Source organism: Rhinolophus ferrumequinum, unplaced genomic scaffold, assembly GCF_004115265.2.
Source record: "Rhinolophus ferrumequinum isolate MPI-CBG mRhiFer1 unplaced genomic scaffold, mRhiFer1_v1.p scaffold_84_arrow_ctg1, whole genome shotgun sequence".
Taxonomy (NCBI): Eukaryota; Metazoa; Chordata; class Mammalia; order Chiroptera; family Rhinolophidae; genus Rhinolophus; species Rhinolophus ferrumequinum.
Window position 1 is genome coordinate 1245103 of NW_022680440.1, and position 18649 is coordinate 1263751.

The following is an 18649-nucleotide window of genomic DNA, read 5'->3' on the forward strand; positions in this document are numbered from 1 at the left end:
CCCGCATCCGCACCCCACACCCCCTGCACCCCAACCCTGCACCAGCACCCACATCCTACACCCTATGCCCACACTCCTCTACCCACACACCCTGTACCCCACACTTCATACCCACACTCCCTGCACCCCACACCTCTCACTCACACCCACCACCACACCCCAGACTTGTGCCATCTTGAATATTAAGCTTTTAAGGTTGTCTTTACCGCAGATTCTTTATTTTTTCATATAAAGTGTGAATGTAAGTTCTCATATGAATGGAAAATGTGTCTGGTGTGTGCAGTTTTCATATATATTCATGTTCATATGTAAAATTCATATACAGATCTAAGTTACATAAAAGTTGACTTTTATTTCTAAATCTGAGATAGTTCTGAGTGCACTATTTTAGAAAGAAAAGCATTTAAATGAAGCGGATCAGTTGTAATTTTCTGATACTCAAGAATAAACAGAATTTGTTAGAGCACGTGTCTCATTCATCTTATATTGAAAACTGTTTTGTTTTCAATAAAATAAAACTAAGTTTAGCATTATGAGGAAGTACTTGCCATATGTTTTCCAATTTTTATTTTGAGAAGTAAATAAAATTCTCAAACCTAGAGAATAGTTGAAAGACTATGACAGTGAATACCCAAATATGTTTAACCCAGATTCACCAATTGTTAACGAATGCCATATTTATTTGTCACCTGTGTGTGTGTTTGTGTATGTGTGTGTGTGTATGTGTGTGTGTATAGTCCATGTAATGTATATAGTGCATATAAAAACATAACGTGCACTCACATGCTTTGTGAACCATTTGAAACTACATTGGGATGTCATCACACATCATGTCTGACTTCTTCAGCATATGTTTCCCCAGGGCGAGGAGTTCTCCACAGTACCTGTTAGCATACCTCAGCCGTAATTCTTGACACAGTAATACTAAATAATGCCAGTTCATATTCAAATTTCTAGTAATGACCTTTTACAGCTATTTTTTCGTTATTTTGTTTTGGTCCAGATCACAAATTGCAGTTAGTAATTATATTTCTTTAGTCTCCTTTTATATAGGTAGAACAGTTCCCTGCTTTTCTATTCTGTCTTGTCTTTTATGAGATTGACTTTTAAGAGTCCAGGCCAGTTGTATTGTAGAGTGCTTCACAGTCTGGGTTGTTTCCTTATGATTGGACTTAATGTTGCCTTGTCTTTAGGAATAACCCCTACGGTTGAGGTATGTAGCCCTGGTCTGACCAGGAAGGTAGACATCTTTATTGTGCCTCAGAATCACCAGGGAGGCTTTAGACACAGAAGCCTGCATCCTGCTCCTCTGTGATTCTGGTTTAATTCATCTGGGGCAGATTCGACTTTGGTTTAGTTGACTTGTGCTTTCTCACACCACCCCTTATGGAGATCAAATTGGACAGACTATTTGACAATTTTAGGCTAGAATGGAGACCCTCTCCTTTCTCACTGGCTGTGTCTCCTAATGTCTGTGTTGCCAGTGAGTGGAAACTTCTGAGGCTCCTTGCTAATAACCCTACTTGGATTTTGCCCATTAGCACCCATCTTCTCATCACTCTGTATATTTTCAGGAAGTAATTCATTATCTAGTTACTGCCGCAGGAAACATTTCCTAATTGATCTGACATTTTGTTTGCCTTTCGTGGTCAAGATAGTGAATCCTGAGCAAGAACTCTTCCCTTTCTAGAATGTCATATTCTCCATGAGTCTTATATAGTTAAAATATCCTAATTACAAATTCTATTATGATAAAAGTTATAATTAGAGAAGTTCTTATTGGGGTTGTGTTAGTTGAGTGTTTGCTTTATTTAAATCAGAAATTTCTTATTTTTGCAAGACACGTAAAGGTCTTAATTATCAGTAATGTGTACTCTTGCCCTAAAAGAGTGGTCCCTGGTGCAGCAGTGGGGCACTGCCTGGGAGATGGTTGGAAATGCAGTGTCTGGCCCAACCCAGACTTCCTGAGTCAGCATCTCCATTGCAATGGGGTCCCCTCCCCCCAGGTGATTCCTGTATGTCAAGATTGGTGAAGCTCTGTATTCTTGGACATTTGCTGTACTAACCTCATAACAATGTCTATGAACCCTAAATCTTGTTCCTTTGTCTTTCACTCTTGACCCTATTCTGGTCTTTTCTCTGACCAATACGACAAGTACATTTAAACATGATACTATTAGTTTATATTGTTCTCCATTTTCTTACCAGTATTCCTCTTTTCTTGGTTTTTGTCTTGCCCTCTTTTTTCTGTCATAGAGATTGGGGGTGGTTAAAAGACCTGACAGGATCAGTGCTTGTTGTGGATCACCTAGAACACCGGCTTAGAACACGATATGTCAAACAGAACTCGATCCCATACTGCCAGGATCCTGGGATTTGGCCTGGGCAGGCCTAACTCAGACGCTGTCCCCTGGAGGACTGTGGGGACTTCACTTCTTGTTTCCAAGCTTTGTGAGACTCTGTGATGCTATTGTCTAATGAGCTTTGCCTTCTAGAATTCTAGAGTCTTACAGAGGTCCAAATTATCTGAGGGCAATGATTCTCATAGTTTTACTTACAGAGTTTGTTAAAATGCAGATTGCTGGACCTTCCCCCAGAGTTTCTGTTTCATTCTGTCTGGGTTGGGGGCCTGACAATTTGCTTTTAGAAACTCCCAGGTAAAGCTGGTGCTTCTGGTCTGGGGCCACACTTTGAGAAGAGCTGTATCAGTAAAAACATTTTCTTGTATTGCAATAATTATTGGTAGCTGAAGTTGTTACTATAAAAAATTGAGAGCATCTGCTACAGTACAGTCATAAAGCTATTCTGATGTTTATTTCCAAAGCAGTTAAAATTTAACATCATCATTTAAACTATAGTTACCCAATTTTATTAGTTATGTTCTGTTTTATACTTTTGTTTTCATCCTGCTGAGCAGATTTTCTTGCATAAAAGTCGTGGTTAGCATTGAAGCCACATTAAAATATTGTTCAGAGCAAACAAAGATAAACAGTAATTTAAATAATTCATGTTTTGGGAAAATTGGATGTATTTTTAAATCCCTTAATGTGTATTCCTTTAAAAATGTATCAGAGGCTCCGCTCCTCCTAAGTAACTTAAGTCAATATAACTTTAGAAGGAAGCAATGCAACTGGAAACTACATGTGGGAAAATGCACACTCTTCCCAGAAATCTTACCAGTACAAGCTGAAACCTAACCAGCTGCTGTTTTTCACTTATTAAGAACAGACATAATCTGTGTAACTTAATGCTGACAAAATGTGGTGAGGTTCATTTCTTGGTTTTGTAAATTTGTTTAGTTCTTCAGGAAATGTGCTTGTCAGTATATATTAGCCACAGAAATGTGTGTATCCTGTGACTCAGTAATCTTATATCTAGGACGTCATTGACTCTAAGGACATTTCCAAGTATGATGAAAGCTGGATGGACAAAGTTATTTTACAGATTGAAAGCCATCTAAATGCCCAGCAATAAGGTAGCTGCTTAGGTAAACTATGGCAGACTCACTTGGTCACCAGATAATTACTTCTTACTCAGTATATTAGATGTGTAACAACATGGAAAAGAAAACTATGATTTTTGTGGTGGGGAAAGAAGAAAACTGAATATTCTGTGGGTATAGCTGGTCTTTACACAGACATTTAAAGACTGCATGGAATATGCCACACAATGGTTGGGTTGGGATGATGAGATTTTATGATTATGTAGTTTCTTTTTCTCTCTTTTGAAAATCTTCTGTAATGTTCTTGAATTCCTTTTCTTATGTAAAAAAATTTTTTTTCTCTCCTCATACCCTTCTTGCCAAGAAATAAAAATTGGTATAATGTTCTGTAATTGTCAAAAACAGATAGAAGCTTTTAGCAGTTTTTGGCTACATACAATTTCAAGCTGGTTTTCCTCTTTTAACACACACATTTCAATCCATTTTGTGTGGACCTGAGTCATTGGAGGGTTTTGTAAACTCTGAGGTGGACGCAATCATGTAGTTGACCACCGTGTAACCTTGTTGTTCTAGATCTAAAATTTTTATTGAAATGCTGAGAAGGCTGATAGGCTATGTTGGACACCCCCCGACCCCCCACAAAAAACAAACAAAAACACCTTTGTTTCCTGTTTACCTACAGATTAATGTTTTATCTTTTGATCTTTGTAGTGCAATTAAGCTGAGGCCGAAAGAAGGGGAGACGTACTTTGATGTCATGGCCGTCATTGACCCCGTCACCAGAGAATCACAGAGACTTGCCCCACTGCTCTTGGTAGGGACAGCTGCAGAGGCAGTTCTCAGCTGTATCTGAAATGGTCACATGCCCCCGTGACTCTTGAGAGCATCACTGTTTGCTTAGTTTTCTTCAAAGGGCATGGAAACCGCTGCAGGGAACCTTGGGCGGCACATGTCTTGTCTCCATAAAGACTGGTCATAGCTCTGAAAACAGCTTCATAACCTTAGTTGGTACAGGTTTGGTAGGTTAGCTCATATAAGTAAGAAAAAAAATTACCCTATTTAGGAGCAAAATGTCTGAATTAAATCTGTTTATGCCATATTTTAATTTGTAATGGTGAAGAGGTAAAAAAGTAAAAGAATTCTGCTTTATCATTTTTCTCTTTTACAACTAGCATGTTTTGGTAGCATGTCTTTTAGATATATATATAAGATACTACAATTTTAAGAAAATTTTAAGAGCTCTGCCTAAAACAGTTGCCCCAACTTTTTTTTTTAGTTTTATTTTTTTAAAGACAGTTTTAATAAAGTATAATCAACTAACCTTTTTTTGTGGAGATACACACACACACACACACACACATCCCCCACCTCCCATACTGTAGTATGTATCCTGCACTGATGAATCTTCCGAATTTTCCTGTGCAGACAGCTCTGCATTACCTGTCTGTTGCTTCACCCACACGGGGACAGTGATTTCAGTAGCCCACTTCCCATGTTTTTGGTCATGTGATCCATATGTGTGATTTAGATTGTGCACTAGAGTTGTGATTTTCCGTAAGTGCCATTGCAGACTTTATGGCACTTACCTCTTTGTATCTTTTCTTGAGATATTAAGAAATATTCTCTCTGTTAACTCAGTATCATGTGGTAAATTTCTGAAGAGAAAATGTAAATATTTTGTCTCAAATATTAGTCATTTTCTGTATAGGAAAAAATTTATGTTTTGTCATTTGGTTTGCTCTTTCAGGTTTTAACTCAGCTGATCAACATGAATCTAAGAGTATTTATGAACTGCCAGTCTAAACTTTCTGACATGCCTTTGAAAAGGTAAAACAAAAGCTGTTTAAGAAATCAACAGTTGAAAAAGTGTATTAAATCTGAAAGCTGATATTCAGTGTTAAGGATTAAATGGGTTTATAGGTGAATGTTGCATTTGAAAAGACCATTTACTGAGTGTTTCGTTTTGCTAAATTTTGCTCTCATCAGAAGTTCTGTGAACTTAATATGGGCCTGGGAGTGTTTTGGTGGGATTAATCCAAGATCCGTGCCCTCGTGCTTTTCTTCTTTCTTTTCTTGGGTCAGAATTACACGGTTTTCTAAGTTTAGAACATTTGGACCAATATAGTTGTTAAATGTACCTAGTCAGCTGTGCTGAGGAAAGATCTGTTACTTTTTCATCTTAGAAGAAGAGCAGTTATTTCAATTTGGAATATGTTTTTCAGAGGAAGCTTGCTGAGGCTCCTTTGTGCATATCTTGAAAAGGAGGGCAGGCTTAGATGAATATTCTCTGAGCTTTGAAATGGTCATTTATGGAAAAAGTTATATAAAAACAGTTAAAGTAATAGTGTAGCACATGTTGGGGCTTTGGAAATTCTTAATTTACAAACGTGCCTGTGTTCTGTACATTACATCCTAAGTGAACTGAAACAGGTTTGGAAGTGACAAGAGGGTTCCCAGCTTCCACCGTTGTCCCTGGGCAGGAGCAGGGTTCAGACTTGCATGTCGTGTTTCTAGGGCTTGCCTGAGAACCCATCACCATTTAGGATTTTGTTTTTAAGAGCAAAATGAGCTTTTGTCAGTGAAGGGAGGCAAGCGCTCAGGATATGTTTGCGGTCCCAACAGCAGCACCCATGACAGTACAGGAAGGAGGAACCTCCATCTCAGTCCTGTCCCTCCTGCTCTTCTCCTGCATCTGCAACAACCATAGGACGGCTCATCATTTAGGAGATATTTGCAAACACTTCCCCAGTCTGGAAGGATACTCTTCCAAATCTGATTTGTTGTAAGCTGGTTGTTTACCTGTGTGGATGCCTGGAATCTCAAAGACTGTGATTGTATTCGAAAAAGAACATTTTTCTTTTTCTTATTATTAGTAGTTTCTGGTGTACAAAACAACATAGTGATTAGACATTTATACACTTCACAATGTAATAACCCCACCAAGCCTACTCCTCTGACACCGTATATAGTTATTACAATACCATTGACTATATTCTCTATGCTGTACTTGACATCCCATGACTATATTTATTTTTTTAATTACAGTTAACATTCAATATTATTTTAAATTATTATCAGGTATACAGCACAGTGGTTAGACATTTATATAATTTATGAAGTAATCTCCCTGATACATCTAGTACCCATCTGCTAACATTTTTCTTTTTAATTTCAGCTTTTATCGTTACGTCTTAGAACCAGAGGTTTTGTTCACTTCAGATAATAGCTTTGCTAAGGGTCCAATAGCGAAATTTTTGGATATGCCACAGTCTCCTCTGTTCACTCTGAATCTGAACACACCTGAGAGTTGGATGGTAGAGTCTGTCAGAACGCCGTATGATTTGGATAATATTTATTTAGAAGAGGTAAGATCATTGCTTCCAAGTATCTAATCATGTGTAAAACCTGTTTAAAATGTAGTCATGATAGTTTCTGACTGGATAGACTGGATCACAGTGTAGGCAGGCTTTTCAGACATCAATGTTCAGGCATAATTATATTTTTAAAAATAACAGTTTCATTGAGATCTAATCCACATACCATAAAATTCACCCTTTTAGAATGCACAGTTCTGTAGTTTTAATATATTTACAGTTGTGCAACCATCATCACTATCTAATTTTAGAATGCTTTCATCACCCTGAAAGAAACTCAGTACCCATGAGCAGTCACTCCCCTTCCTCCTGGCCGCCACAATCTATTGTCTGTCTCTATGATTTCATCTAAGTAGAATCACATAGTTTTATGACTGCCTTCTTTCACTTAACAAATTTTCAAGATTCATCCATATTGTAGCGTGTATTAGTATTTAATTCCTTTTTCTTGCCAGATAACATTCCCTAGTATAGATATACCACATTCCATTTATCTGTTCATTTGTAGACATTTGGGTTGTTTCTACTTTTGGCTGTTAGGCATATTGTTGCTGTGAACATTCATGTACAGGGTTTTGGAGATATACTTTTATTTCTCTTGGGTATATACTTAGGAGTGGGATTGCTAGATCATATGGTAATTCTCTGACATTTTGGGGGATTGCTGAGCTGTTTTCCAAAGTGTAACATTTTGCATTCGCCCTTATGACAAATGATGTTAAGCATTTTTTCATGTGTTTATTGGCCATCTGAATACCATCTTTGGAGAAATGTCTGTTCAAATCATTTGCATATTTTTAAAATTTGCTTGTTTTTTTTTTGTTGAATTATAAGAGTTCTTTATATGTTCTGCATACAAGTCCCTTATTTTATATATTATTGGCAAATAATCTCTTTCATTCCATGGGTTGTCTTTTCACTTTCTGGATAACGTCCTTTGAAGCACAAACATTTCAAATTTGATGAAGTCTAATTTACCTATTTTATTCTTTCATTTCATGTGCTTTTAGTGTTCTACCTAAGAAACCATTATTTAATCTCAAGTCACAAAGATTTGCTTCTATGTTTTCTTCTACGACTTTCAAAATTTTAAACTCTTACATTTAGGTCTTTAATTCATTTTGAGTTAATTTTTGTATATGACATGAGACAGGGTTCCAGCTTTATTCTTTGAGCTTTATTCTGTCCCAGCACCATTTGTTGAAAAGACTTGTTCTTTCCCCATTGAATGGTCTTGGCAGTTTTGTTGATCAGTTAACACTAATTGTGAATGTTTATTTCTAGGCTGTCAATTCTGTCCCCTTGATCTCTGTGTCCTTAGGCCAGCACCACACTGTCTTGTCAAAACTCCCTACTGTAGCTTTGTAGGGAGTTTTGAAATTGGTATGTATGAGTTTTCCAATGTCATTTTTCGTTTTCAAGATCGTTTTGGCTATTCTGAGTTCTTTGCATTTTGAAACCAGTTTCTTAGAATCTGCAGCAAAGGCTGATGGGATTTTTACAGGGATTGCATTTAATCCCTAGTCAATTTGGAGAGTTATCATCAATAATATAGAGTTCTGATTCATGAATATGGGATGTCTTTCCATTTATTTAGGTCTTTAATTTCTTTCAACAGTGTTTTGTAGTTCTTAGTATACAAGCCTATATACAACATCATGTCATCTGTAAACAGAGGTAGTTCTTCTTTCTTTTCAAACTGGATATCTTTATTTAATTTTCTTGCCTAATTGGGAAATTTAAAAAGTACTAATTCAATCTCTTGTTATAGGTCTATTTAAATATTCTGTTTCATCTTAAGTCAATTTCCAGAGTTTTTTGTATCTTAGGAATTTATCCATTCCATGTAGGTTCTCTAATTTGTTGACATACAGTAATTCATAGCATTTTCTTATAGTCTAAGTTCAGTAGTAATGTCTCCTTTTTCCTTGCTGATTTCAGTAAGTTAGCTCTTCTTTCTTTTTTCCTGGTCATCTACCTAAAAGTTGGTCAATTTGTTGATATGTTTGAAGAACCGGTTTTTGGCTTCATTGATTTTTCTCCATCTTTTCTATATTTCATTAACTTCCATATAACTGTATTCTGAGTCATTAAGGTAAGTGATCCTTTTCTCCTAATCCATTTTCAAAGATAGAGAGTTTACAAGTGTAATTTCACTGACATCTCTTCACAGCCCTCACTCTCTTGTACGTAGCTCAGAGTGTATTAACAAAGGAATTAAAAGACATGGTCTTTACTTTCAAGGAGCTTAAAGCTTCTCAGAGCCTCCTTCCTTTTTAAGACATTTGTTTCTGTATCTACCCGAAATATCTCTTGCTACACTTGAAGCTTGTTTCCTGATTCTGTTGTTTTGGGAATTGGGAAACCAGGAACTTAAAAATAGTTACCAAAGGATTTCTCAGCATTCTTTTCATTAAGTTAAATAACTCTAGTTTCTTTAAGAAGAACCCTTTAAGTACTAAGTTAGGGGAGTGTGTGTGTGTGTGTTCACACTTACTCCCCACCCTAGTCCTGTCCATCATATTTTTAGGAAATACAGTCGTTGCCCTTGAGGAACCAACTTTTGTTAAAAAGATTATAAAATGGCCACAAAAAACACTAAAGAACAGTGCAAGGAAGTCCAGAATCAGAAGCAAAGCAGGGTGCTTTCCATATCTTCAGACCTTTTGCTGCTCTTTCTTAGGCCCCCTCCAGTTTCTCTGCAGTCCACTGCAAATACAGAGCCCGAGGCTTGGAGAGCAGGTGGAGGCTACCTCTTAGCTCTTATTATTCATTATACTTGTGGAATCTAGCATTGCAGTACCATATGAAGTTCCAAATAGTGCATAATTAGCAGTAGCAAACCAAGTTTGAACTAGGCTTTAATTAGCTAAATCCAAGCTCCCCCAAGAATTGTAGTTATAGCATATTTTCCACAAAGAATCAGTAATAATTTGGGCAGTTGTAAAACATGCATGGTTTTATGCCATGTGAAGCCATTAAGTACATTTTAAACATTGACATTTAGAACAGCAATATTTTCAGCTATATTCTAAAGACCAAAATGAATTTGCATTTTCCTTTGATGTTTCTTGGGTCTTTCTCGTTGTTTCTCTGTTGTCTCATGGAAAGTAATCCTTGTAGAATTGTCTTTTCTATCTTTTCCATTATTTAGCTTTTAGATCTATTCATTCATTGGGCAGTTTATTTTACATGCTTTTCCCAATGCTACCTTCCTAGATGAGAGTCTTATCTTCTCATCTGTACTTTTGGAATAACTTCCTTATTGTTTTCTATGTGTCCTTTTTTCCTGACTCTCTTTTCAACCCACCTGAGTTTTAGAAATTGTATACAGTTGTTTGTCACCAGCGCAATTAAGATACAGAGCATTCCATCACCCCCAAAAGTTCTCTATGCCCCTTTGCAGGCGTCATCCTTCCCCACTTGTGGCCTCAGGCAACTGCTGACCTTCTCTCTGTCGCTATAGTTTTGCCTTTTCTTGAATTTCTTATAAATGTGATCATGCAGTATTTAGCCCTTTATGTCTGGTTTCATTCACTTTGCATAATGTGTGTGAGATTCATCCATGTGGTTGCATATAGTTTGTTTCTTTTTATTGCTGAGTAGTCTTCAAGTGACTTAATTGTGGTGTTGCAGGTGGACGGCGTTGTGGCTGCTGAGTATGAGCTGGAGTACCTCTTACTGGAAGGTCACTGCTATGACGTCACCACTGGCCAGCCCCCGCGAGGACTGCAGTTTACGTTAGGAACTTCAGCCAACCCAGTCATTGTGGACACCATTGTTATGGCCAATCTGGTAAATCACCAGGACTTCAGATGGTGATACTGAGTCGTGTTACTGTGGGCACTCCCATTTGTGATGGAGCAGCTGGCATTCTGCACCCAAGCGAGATGAAAATGCATGAGGGACTGAATTGGATCAATATAAAGATCCTCAGTTTAGTTAAACTTACAGATTGTAATTACATGTCACCTTAAAAGAAAACATGCTAGAATATTCTGCTGTGAACCAATTGGCCCCTGGAAGTGTGAGACACATCACTGTTCTTTGTGTTGGTTTGCAGCTCACTCATCATGTGCTGATTCTACCCTAAAGTACGGCTGGCGGGCAGGATTCTTGGCGCAACTGGTGTATTTTGCTAGTGTTTCTAATGTGTAGATTTTTTTAAAGAGTTGCACTGATTTGTTAACTTATTTAGAATGTAGGTGACTGATATTTCAGAAAAAGAAGTAACTGTCCCTTAGAAACAGCATTTTGATATTTCAAAGAAAACTAAAATTTGTCTTTTCTTCTTATCCTAGGGTTACTTTCAGTTAAAAGCCAACCCAGGAGCTTGGATTCTCAGACTAAGGAAGGGCCGTTCTGAAGATATTTATAGGATCTACAGGTAGGATTAGGTGATGCAGGTGCATTTTTTTCAGAACATTTTGCTCTGAAAATCAGCTCAAATTGACTACTACACTGGCAGTGGGCCAGGGAATAAGAATTTAATTTATAAATGTATGTGTGATGAAACATTGCTTTTCCAGGAAATTAAACATGGAAGAATGGGAAGGGTACAATTGGGTAATAAGCACTAAAATAGTAATAAGTATAGGGAAGCTTCACTTTTTAATCATCCCTTTCTGCTGCCAGTATCCTAGAATCAGATCGTCTGTCACTGTGATGAAAACATAGGCAGATGAGAAGCTGAGTCATTTTAAGAAAGGAGGAAGGAAATGAAGGACAGTCCGACTTTTCTCCCTGGGTGATACATTTCCTGCCTTGGAGTGAGCTGCAGGTGACAGTGCCTGTGAATTTCAGTCGTGACACTTTGGTGCTCATGCTGCTCCTTCCTGGCCTGTGTCACTCCCAGAGCGTGTCATCAGAGGTCAGGGTTTTGTTTCAAGGTTTGCTACAAATGACTATTATTAATAGGTAAAAAAATTACACTACCCCTTAAAAAGGTGTGTTCTAAATTCTGCCTAACGCAGTTTAAAGTAGCCTTAGGCCACGTGAAAAGACCTCATGTGATGTATTTAGGGAATGATTTCCATTAGGGTTTGGTTAAACACCCTCTGTTGGATCATAGGTGAAAGCAGTATGAATTCTTGCATGTTTTTTTTTTCTTTTTAATTAAAGTTTAGTGGGGTGACAATGGTTAGTAAAGTTACATAGATTTCAGGTGTACAATTCTGTATTACATCATCTATAAATCCCATTGTGTGTTCACCACCCGGAGTCAGTTCTCCTTCCATCACCATATATTGGATCCCCCTTACCCTCATCTCCCACCCCCCACCCCCCTTACCCTCTGGTAACCACTAAACTAATGTCTGTGTCTATGAGTTTTTGTTTCTTTGTTTGTCTTGTTCCTTTGTTGTTTTCAGTTTTATATCCCACATACCAGTGAAATCATATGGCTCTTGACTTTTTCTGTCTGACTTATTTCGCTTAGCATAACAATCTCAAGATCCATCCATGTTGTCGCAAATGGCTCTATTTCATCTTTTCTTATGGCAGAATAGTATTCCATTGTGTATATATACCACAACTTTTTTATCCAGTCATCTATCGAAGGACACTTTTTTTTCCAGGTGTATTTCTTACTCAGGAAATAGAGGATGCTTGTATTATAATGATATCTTTATTGTAAGCAGTAGGTTCTCCTCTAAGTAATGCTCTCCCCAAATAGGGTTTACAGAATTTTAACTATCATAAGTAGTGTATCTGTTGTCCTTTTAAACCCTGTTCCTTCTGTGTGCCCATTCCCTGGCCATTGTCCCCACTCCCTAGGAGTGTGGGACTGTCCTCTCTTCCTACTCTCTAGAGCTCCCTGCCTCCTGTGCTTCCCACTGGGTACTCCCAGCCTTTGGAGTTTCTCATGCTCCCCCACTAGAATCTTCTCTTTGCCTGAGAGCTGTGCCCTCTGTGGGATGACAGCGAATTCATATTTTGTCATGGCTTTCTACAGTCAACACCTTGAAAATCGGTGGCTGGAAATTGTAGGCATTGCAGTTAGTTGGTAGGGAACTGCTTTCCCTCCTCTGCCCCGTCTGCCTGCAGGTAGAACTTGTTAGCTCTCCTCTGCCGGAGCATGGGTCCCTGGCTAGTCAAGTGCGTCTGTGCAGAAGGACAGAGCAGGTGCCCTTATGAGCCTGAAGTGGAGCCATGCTGTGCTGCTCATTCAACAGGGAGTAGAAGGGATGTGCTTTGCATGACTGCAGAGCGGCCCGTGGCCCAGGCACTCCTTTACTCACAATGCTGGGCTGAGCTCAGACCTCGTGATTACAGATGGTGGGCAAGTGCCCAGCCTGCGCTTCAGCACCGCGACCCTCTCACGCTATGAAGGTCATTTCAGAGGGACTCAGACGGAAAGTTTGGGCTGTGGCCGACTGGAAGGATCAGTGTTTAAAGCATAGAGATTTTGGCTGGTGCTTCTGTATAGCTTGAAGGGGCTTCCTCCAGGTCGTGAAAAAATAATTTGTTCCTGAAAACACCTCTGTGATAAAATGATGAACCAGTATGGTGGATTGATTTCAGATCGTTTACTGTGATTTGTAGTATCTGCCTTACAGACTCCCTTTCTTTTTTCTCTAAGCCATGACGGTACAGATTCTCCACCTGAGGCTGATGAAGTTGTCGTTGTCCTCAATAACTTCAAGAGCAAAATTATTAAAGTAAAGGTGAGTTTGGCATGTTAAAGCAGCCACTCTTTTCTAGTTGGTAAAAGTGGCAATATTCTGGTATTTGGTAGCTGTTATCCAAAAATATGTATCTTGAAACCAGCCCCAAATAATATGTGAGTTGACGGATATGTTTCCTCCAGTCATCATGCCTTATTGTAATACTCATTTCACAATACATGTGTACACAAAGTCAGCACATTGTATATCTTAAATTTATACAATGTTATTTGTCAGTTATATCTCAGTAAAGCTGAGGGGGCAGAAACAAATCCAAGACTTCAATTCACCTTTGGAATTTTATTCTGGTGCTTATAGGAAGGCTGCTTTAAATGCAAATTGTCTTCTGTAAATATGCATTTGTGGCTTTCTTCAACTGAGGGTGAGCACCTTTTGGATAATCTCAGCAATACAAGTCTCATTTTAGGTAGAATGTTCTCGTAGATACTGTGCTGCTTGTCTAACCACAATTCACATTATTCGCGATGACTTCATTCTCAGAAAATCGGAGAGCATGCCAACGAAGGTTTCAGCAACAGTGGTGAATGGTAGCCCTGTTTAATTTCTTCTCACTTCTATTTCTTAGTCTCAGAATTTTAAAGTTCTTGTTGCCTTAAATTCGAGTGAAAGTTGTTATGGAGTAAGAGCAGGCACTCCTTTTTATTGCACTTCAAATTGAAGGAAAGACCGTGCACCAGCAAAAAGATGCCATCTAGCTTCATTGAGCTCCTTGCTTTATTGCAGTGGTCTGGAACTGAACCCAGTGTCTCTGAGTCTGCCTGTAATCCATACACAGTAAAATCTAAAGCAGCCACACATGGTGGAGCAGGGAAATGGTCCCTATGCTGTAGAGAAAATGCACCCTGTCTTTCCTAGAAATGCACCTAGGAAATCCTGAAAAAGGCTATGACATTAAATGACTCCTTCCTGCACTTTTTACCTAGAACTAGATGTTAGCTTGGTGAACTGTTGTTCTATTTTTACTCAGACTACATTTCCTACACAGTTGAATTTGAGGTTATTTGCCCATTTTAAAAACTGAAAACAGTTATTGTGTGATTAAAGGAGGTTGGAGTCTTCTCACTTAAGGCTTTATGTGATATGATAAAGGTGCTGCTGAGGCAGATGTCCAGCCTCTGGGTGGGTTGTACCTGCTTGTGGGAGGATTGGCCCCCGTTGTGGGCAGTATTCACTGTGGACGTCTGTCTGGCCAGCTCAGTTTGATGTCTAGCCCAGTGGGAGGAATTAGCTGGTCCCATACGTTTGCAGGTTCAGAAGAAAGCGGACATGGTGAATGAAGACCTGCTGAGCGATGGAACCAATGAGAATGAATCTGGATTTTGGGACTCCTTCAAATGGTAAATAGGCTTCATTAAAAAAAGGAATATTTTGGGGAAAAACTGAGATACAAGCACCATCCCTCCCTTCTTCTCAGTATAGTAATTCTGTCCTGTGCCTTTCAGATTCTGCTCTGCACAGCCAAAAGGTGCACTTACACTGACCACAGCTGAGTATTTACCACTGATGGACTAAAAGAAGTTAATGTCTCCTCAGTGTGGTTAATTCTGTTCCATACTTCTTGGCTCTTGTTGGCTCGTGCCTGCCCTTCGGAGGGCTGACTGGTGATGGCCCAGTTACTTCCCTTTGGACGGACTGCGTTCTGTGGACTAGCTAGCCTGTGTTCAGTCTGTTCCCAGAGCTGCACGGTGCCCTGCCGGCAGCATCCTTGCATTGTCCCGTGGGTGGTTGTGCTGGCCATGTGCTTTCCCCGGTTTCAGGGAGGCTCTGTGCCGGCTGCCCCTGCACCGCCCTCTAGGGGAGGAAGGGGTGTGGGGAAACATCATCTCTGCTTCTCTTAAAGGGCCGTGTGTCTGCACCAGCATTTCACATGTGCTTATGTTTCCCTTGATTATTATTATAGGGGCTTCACAGGAGGACAGAACACTGAGGAAGTGAAACAAGATAAAGATGACATAATTAATATCTTCTCTGTTGCATCTGGTCATCTCTATGAACGATTTCTTCGGTTAGTCGCATTGATTATTTCAATATATATATATATATGAATGAATTTGTCACAGTATTCTTATTTAGAGAGTAAATGTTTTATGGGATTCTGCCCATTATACTTGTGTCTATTTGAAGCACTCTGAGGGTTGTGAGTAGATTACCACATATAATTGTATTTGTTTTAATCTGGCCGACAGCATGAAGTTAAGCTTATATTAAATGCATCTGTGGTTATTCCAAGACTATAAATCTTTACTATCACTGTGCACACATTATACATAGTGGTGTTTAATTAGACCACAGATTAGGTTACCACAGAGAACAGAAGCAGAATAGGGCCATAGACCTGCCTTCTAAAGACTCAGGATTTTAGAGCCGGGTCATTTTAGTTCATATAGAAGAACATTTTAGTTCGGGGTGAAGGGACTCCCCGGAGGTCACACAGCCAGCCCAGGAGAGGCCACAGGGTTGCACTGGTGCCATAATGATCACAGGGAGAGGCCTCGGGCCCTGTGGTCAGTGATCAGGACGGCGCCTGGTCCTAGTAGTGACTTTCCTAGTGCCAGGTTCCTGTTACTTTTCATTTCCCACTACAAATCAGGAGTGTAGCAAATAATTCAGAATGTCATTTTACTCATGTTTTAGACCTCCTACTTCCAAGAAATAATATCTGATCTAAAATAGCAATGTCAGAGGTTAGTAACAACTGAACTCAATTAAATTCCTTGACCCAAAATGTGTTTTTGTTGTTTTCAAAGTAAGGAATCCTGAAATTGTAACTACCTGCTGCCCCCTTACCAGTCCCCGCTCTTCTCCTTGGCAGGGATCTCCAGTACAGGTGTGGGAGGCTGGGCAGTTCCACGGAGTGGCTGTGGCTTTCCAGGTTTTCTTTTTAGCATGACATAGTCAGTTAACCACAACCTCCATTATTCATTTGTATAATAATCAGTTCATGAAGCAGTATATTTAAACATGTGACATAATTAAAACATTTGCCTTTATCAGTAGGTATATTTTTACAGGTGAGAAATACTCCTCCTTTCTCATTCAGTGATAACTTTGTAAGAAGGAATAAGTACAATTTTCATTTTCCATTACTGAGGGTCTCTGCCTAATTGAGCCATGAGTAAGCTCTGCGGTGACAAACATTTAGCAGTCTCATAATTGACTCTACTTAATTTTGTTGAGGTTAAAGAGCTTTGGAAGATTATTATTATTATTTGCTTTTCTTTGACAGCATAATGATGTTATCAGTACTGAAGAATACCAAGACTCCTGTGAAATTCTGGTTCTTGAAGAATTATTTGTCCCCCACATTTAAGGTTTGTTCCTCAGGGAAGAGGAAAACCTTCTTATTAAGGAGATATGTGTAGTATAATATACTTTTTACTACTTCTATGTTATCTGTATAATTTAAAAACCTTCCTTTTATTAAATTACCCTGATTCAGTTGCATAGTTCTATGTCAGTTACTCTTCCAGACTGTTCTATTTTGGGGGAGCAGTTGTTACAAAATTGAACACAAAGTTATGTCCTGTTTGAAGCGTGGCTAACAGAGGAGGAGAGTCCCTATCTTCTGCTTTGATGAAATACCACTCTCTTCCTTTGAGTGGCATGTCCTGTCTACTTAGAAAGCTCCGTGCTGGTTTCCAGGGAGATGATTGCTACTCAGTAATCTATGGAAGAAATGCTTCATCTCTGTAAAACAAAAATCACACTTGGAAAGTTTTCTGCTTTATTTACATCAGTTAGTATTTGTCATCTAAATTGATTTATTTGTATCTTTTTGTTGTTGTTCTGTAGAATTTACTATTATAAACCACTTTTAATGTATTCAGTAATATCTCTCCTGGATAAGTAATTCACTTCTGCTCCCCTAAAGGTACTTGTATTTAGAATTTGAAAGACTTACTGACAGCAGATCTGTTCAGAGTGTTTGGGTTTCTCATGTCATTCCCTGGCTTAGACCTCTCAGAGAGAAAGGCTTGAAATCAAGCTGAAACAATGTTTTACTGGTCAAGTTTAGACAAATTAACTTCAAGTTCATTTCCCTTAAACACACACACACACACACACACACACACACACACACACACATAAATTAATTATCTAAAAGCCTTCACTTAAAGATTTCTGTCACATTTCATGTCGTGCTTAGAAGTCATAAAGACATTTGACAAAAATTTCTGTATTTTATGTAGTCACAAGTGAGTCAGGGTCAGTTTTTTTAATTAGACCACTGTTATGGTAAATGTTTTACTTGTGCCATAATCATGTTGGTTTACTTATATTAATTAGTCAGTTTTCTTAATCAAAGTAAATGATTGTGTGTTGTTCCTTGTGTGTGTGTCTAAAAATAGGAGTTTATACCTTATATGGCAAACAAGTACAATTTCCAGTATGAGCTTGTTCAGTACAAATGGCCCCGGTGGCTTCATCAACAGACTGAAAAGCAGCGCATCATCTGGGGTTACAAGATCCTCTTCCTGGATGTGCTCTTCCCACTAGTCGTTGACAAGTTCTTGTTTGTGGATGCTGATCAGGTAAGCTCTTCCAGGCCACTTTCAATCGTTTGTGTTAAAGGCATGAGACTTCCTTTTCCTTTTGGAATGGTTTTATTTTTCCAGTTATGGAAAAGTATATGCTCATTTTCCATTATTTAGAATATATGGAAAGGTATCATCCAGATATGATCACTTTTAAATTTTGCATTTGACATAACTCCTTTTCATATTTTTTCTATGCCTCTTTTATAGTTGTTGTTATATCATGTATGCAGTTTTGTATCTTACTTAATTCATTTCACATACAGACTAAAAATAAGCATTGTTTCACATTTGTCCATATATTAATTCATGTAAACCTCCCAACAACCCTGTGAGATCTCCATATTACAGATGAGGAAACTGAGTCACGAAGACGCTAAGAATGTAAATTTGTTTTATTTCTGCTCTTTTCGAATATTTAGACTACTGTGTGCCAAGCACTAGGCTAAGTGTCTAACATGTTAGTCAGTGGGCACTCAGCTGATCGGTGGGAGAACCCAGGATTCAGGTGGGAACTGGCCTCCTGCATCACCTGTGCTCCTAACCACAGAGCCGCCCTCCCTCAGTGAGGTGCTCTGTGTGTTAAGGAGACTGCTATCTGCGTGCTTGTGT

At 38.7% G+C, this 18649-nt stretch overlaps 1 protein-coding gene across 5 annotated transcripts in view; it reads left to right on the forward strand.

Annotated features, from left to right (window-relative positions):
* UGGT1 (UDP-glucose glycoprotein glucosyltransferase 1) overlaps positions 1 to 18649 on the forward strand; it is a 120115-nt gene that overhangs the window by 85417 nt on the left and 16049 nt on the right. For all 5 annotated transcript variants that reach the window (XM_033102303.1, XM_033102302.1, XM_033102301.1 and 2 more), the window contains 10 exons: positions 4154 to 4256; positions 5190 to 5269; positions 6618 to 6807; positions 10453 to 10611; positions 11118 to 11203; positions 13397 to 13481; positions 14751 to 14839; positions 15403 to 15507; positions 16729 to 16813; positions 17852 to 18034. In XM_033102303.1, coding sequence (XP_032958194.1) covers positions 4154 to 4256; positions 5190 to 5269; positions 6618 to 6807; positions 10453 to 10611; positions 11118 to 11203; positions 13397 to 13481; positions 14751 to 14839; positions 15403 to 15507; positions 16729 to 16813; positions 17852 to 18034 — 1165 coding nt within the window. The remainder of the gene's footprint in view (positions 1 to 4153; positions 4257 to 5189; positions 5270 to 6617; positions 6808 to 10452; positions 10612 to 11117; positions 11204 to 13396; positions 13482 to 14750; positions 14840 to 15402; positions 15508 to 16728; positions 16814 to 17851; positions 18035 to 18649) is intronic.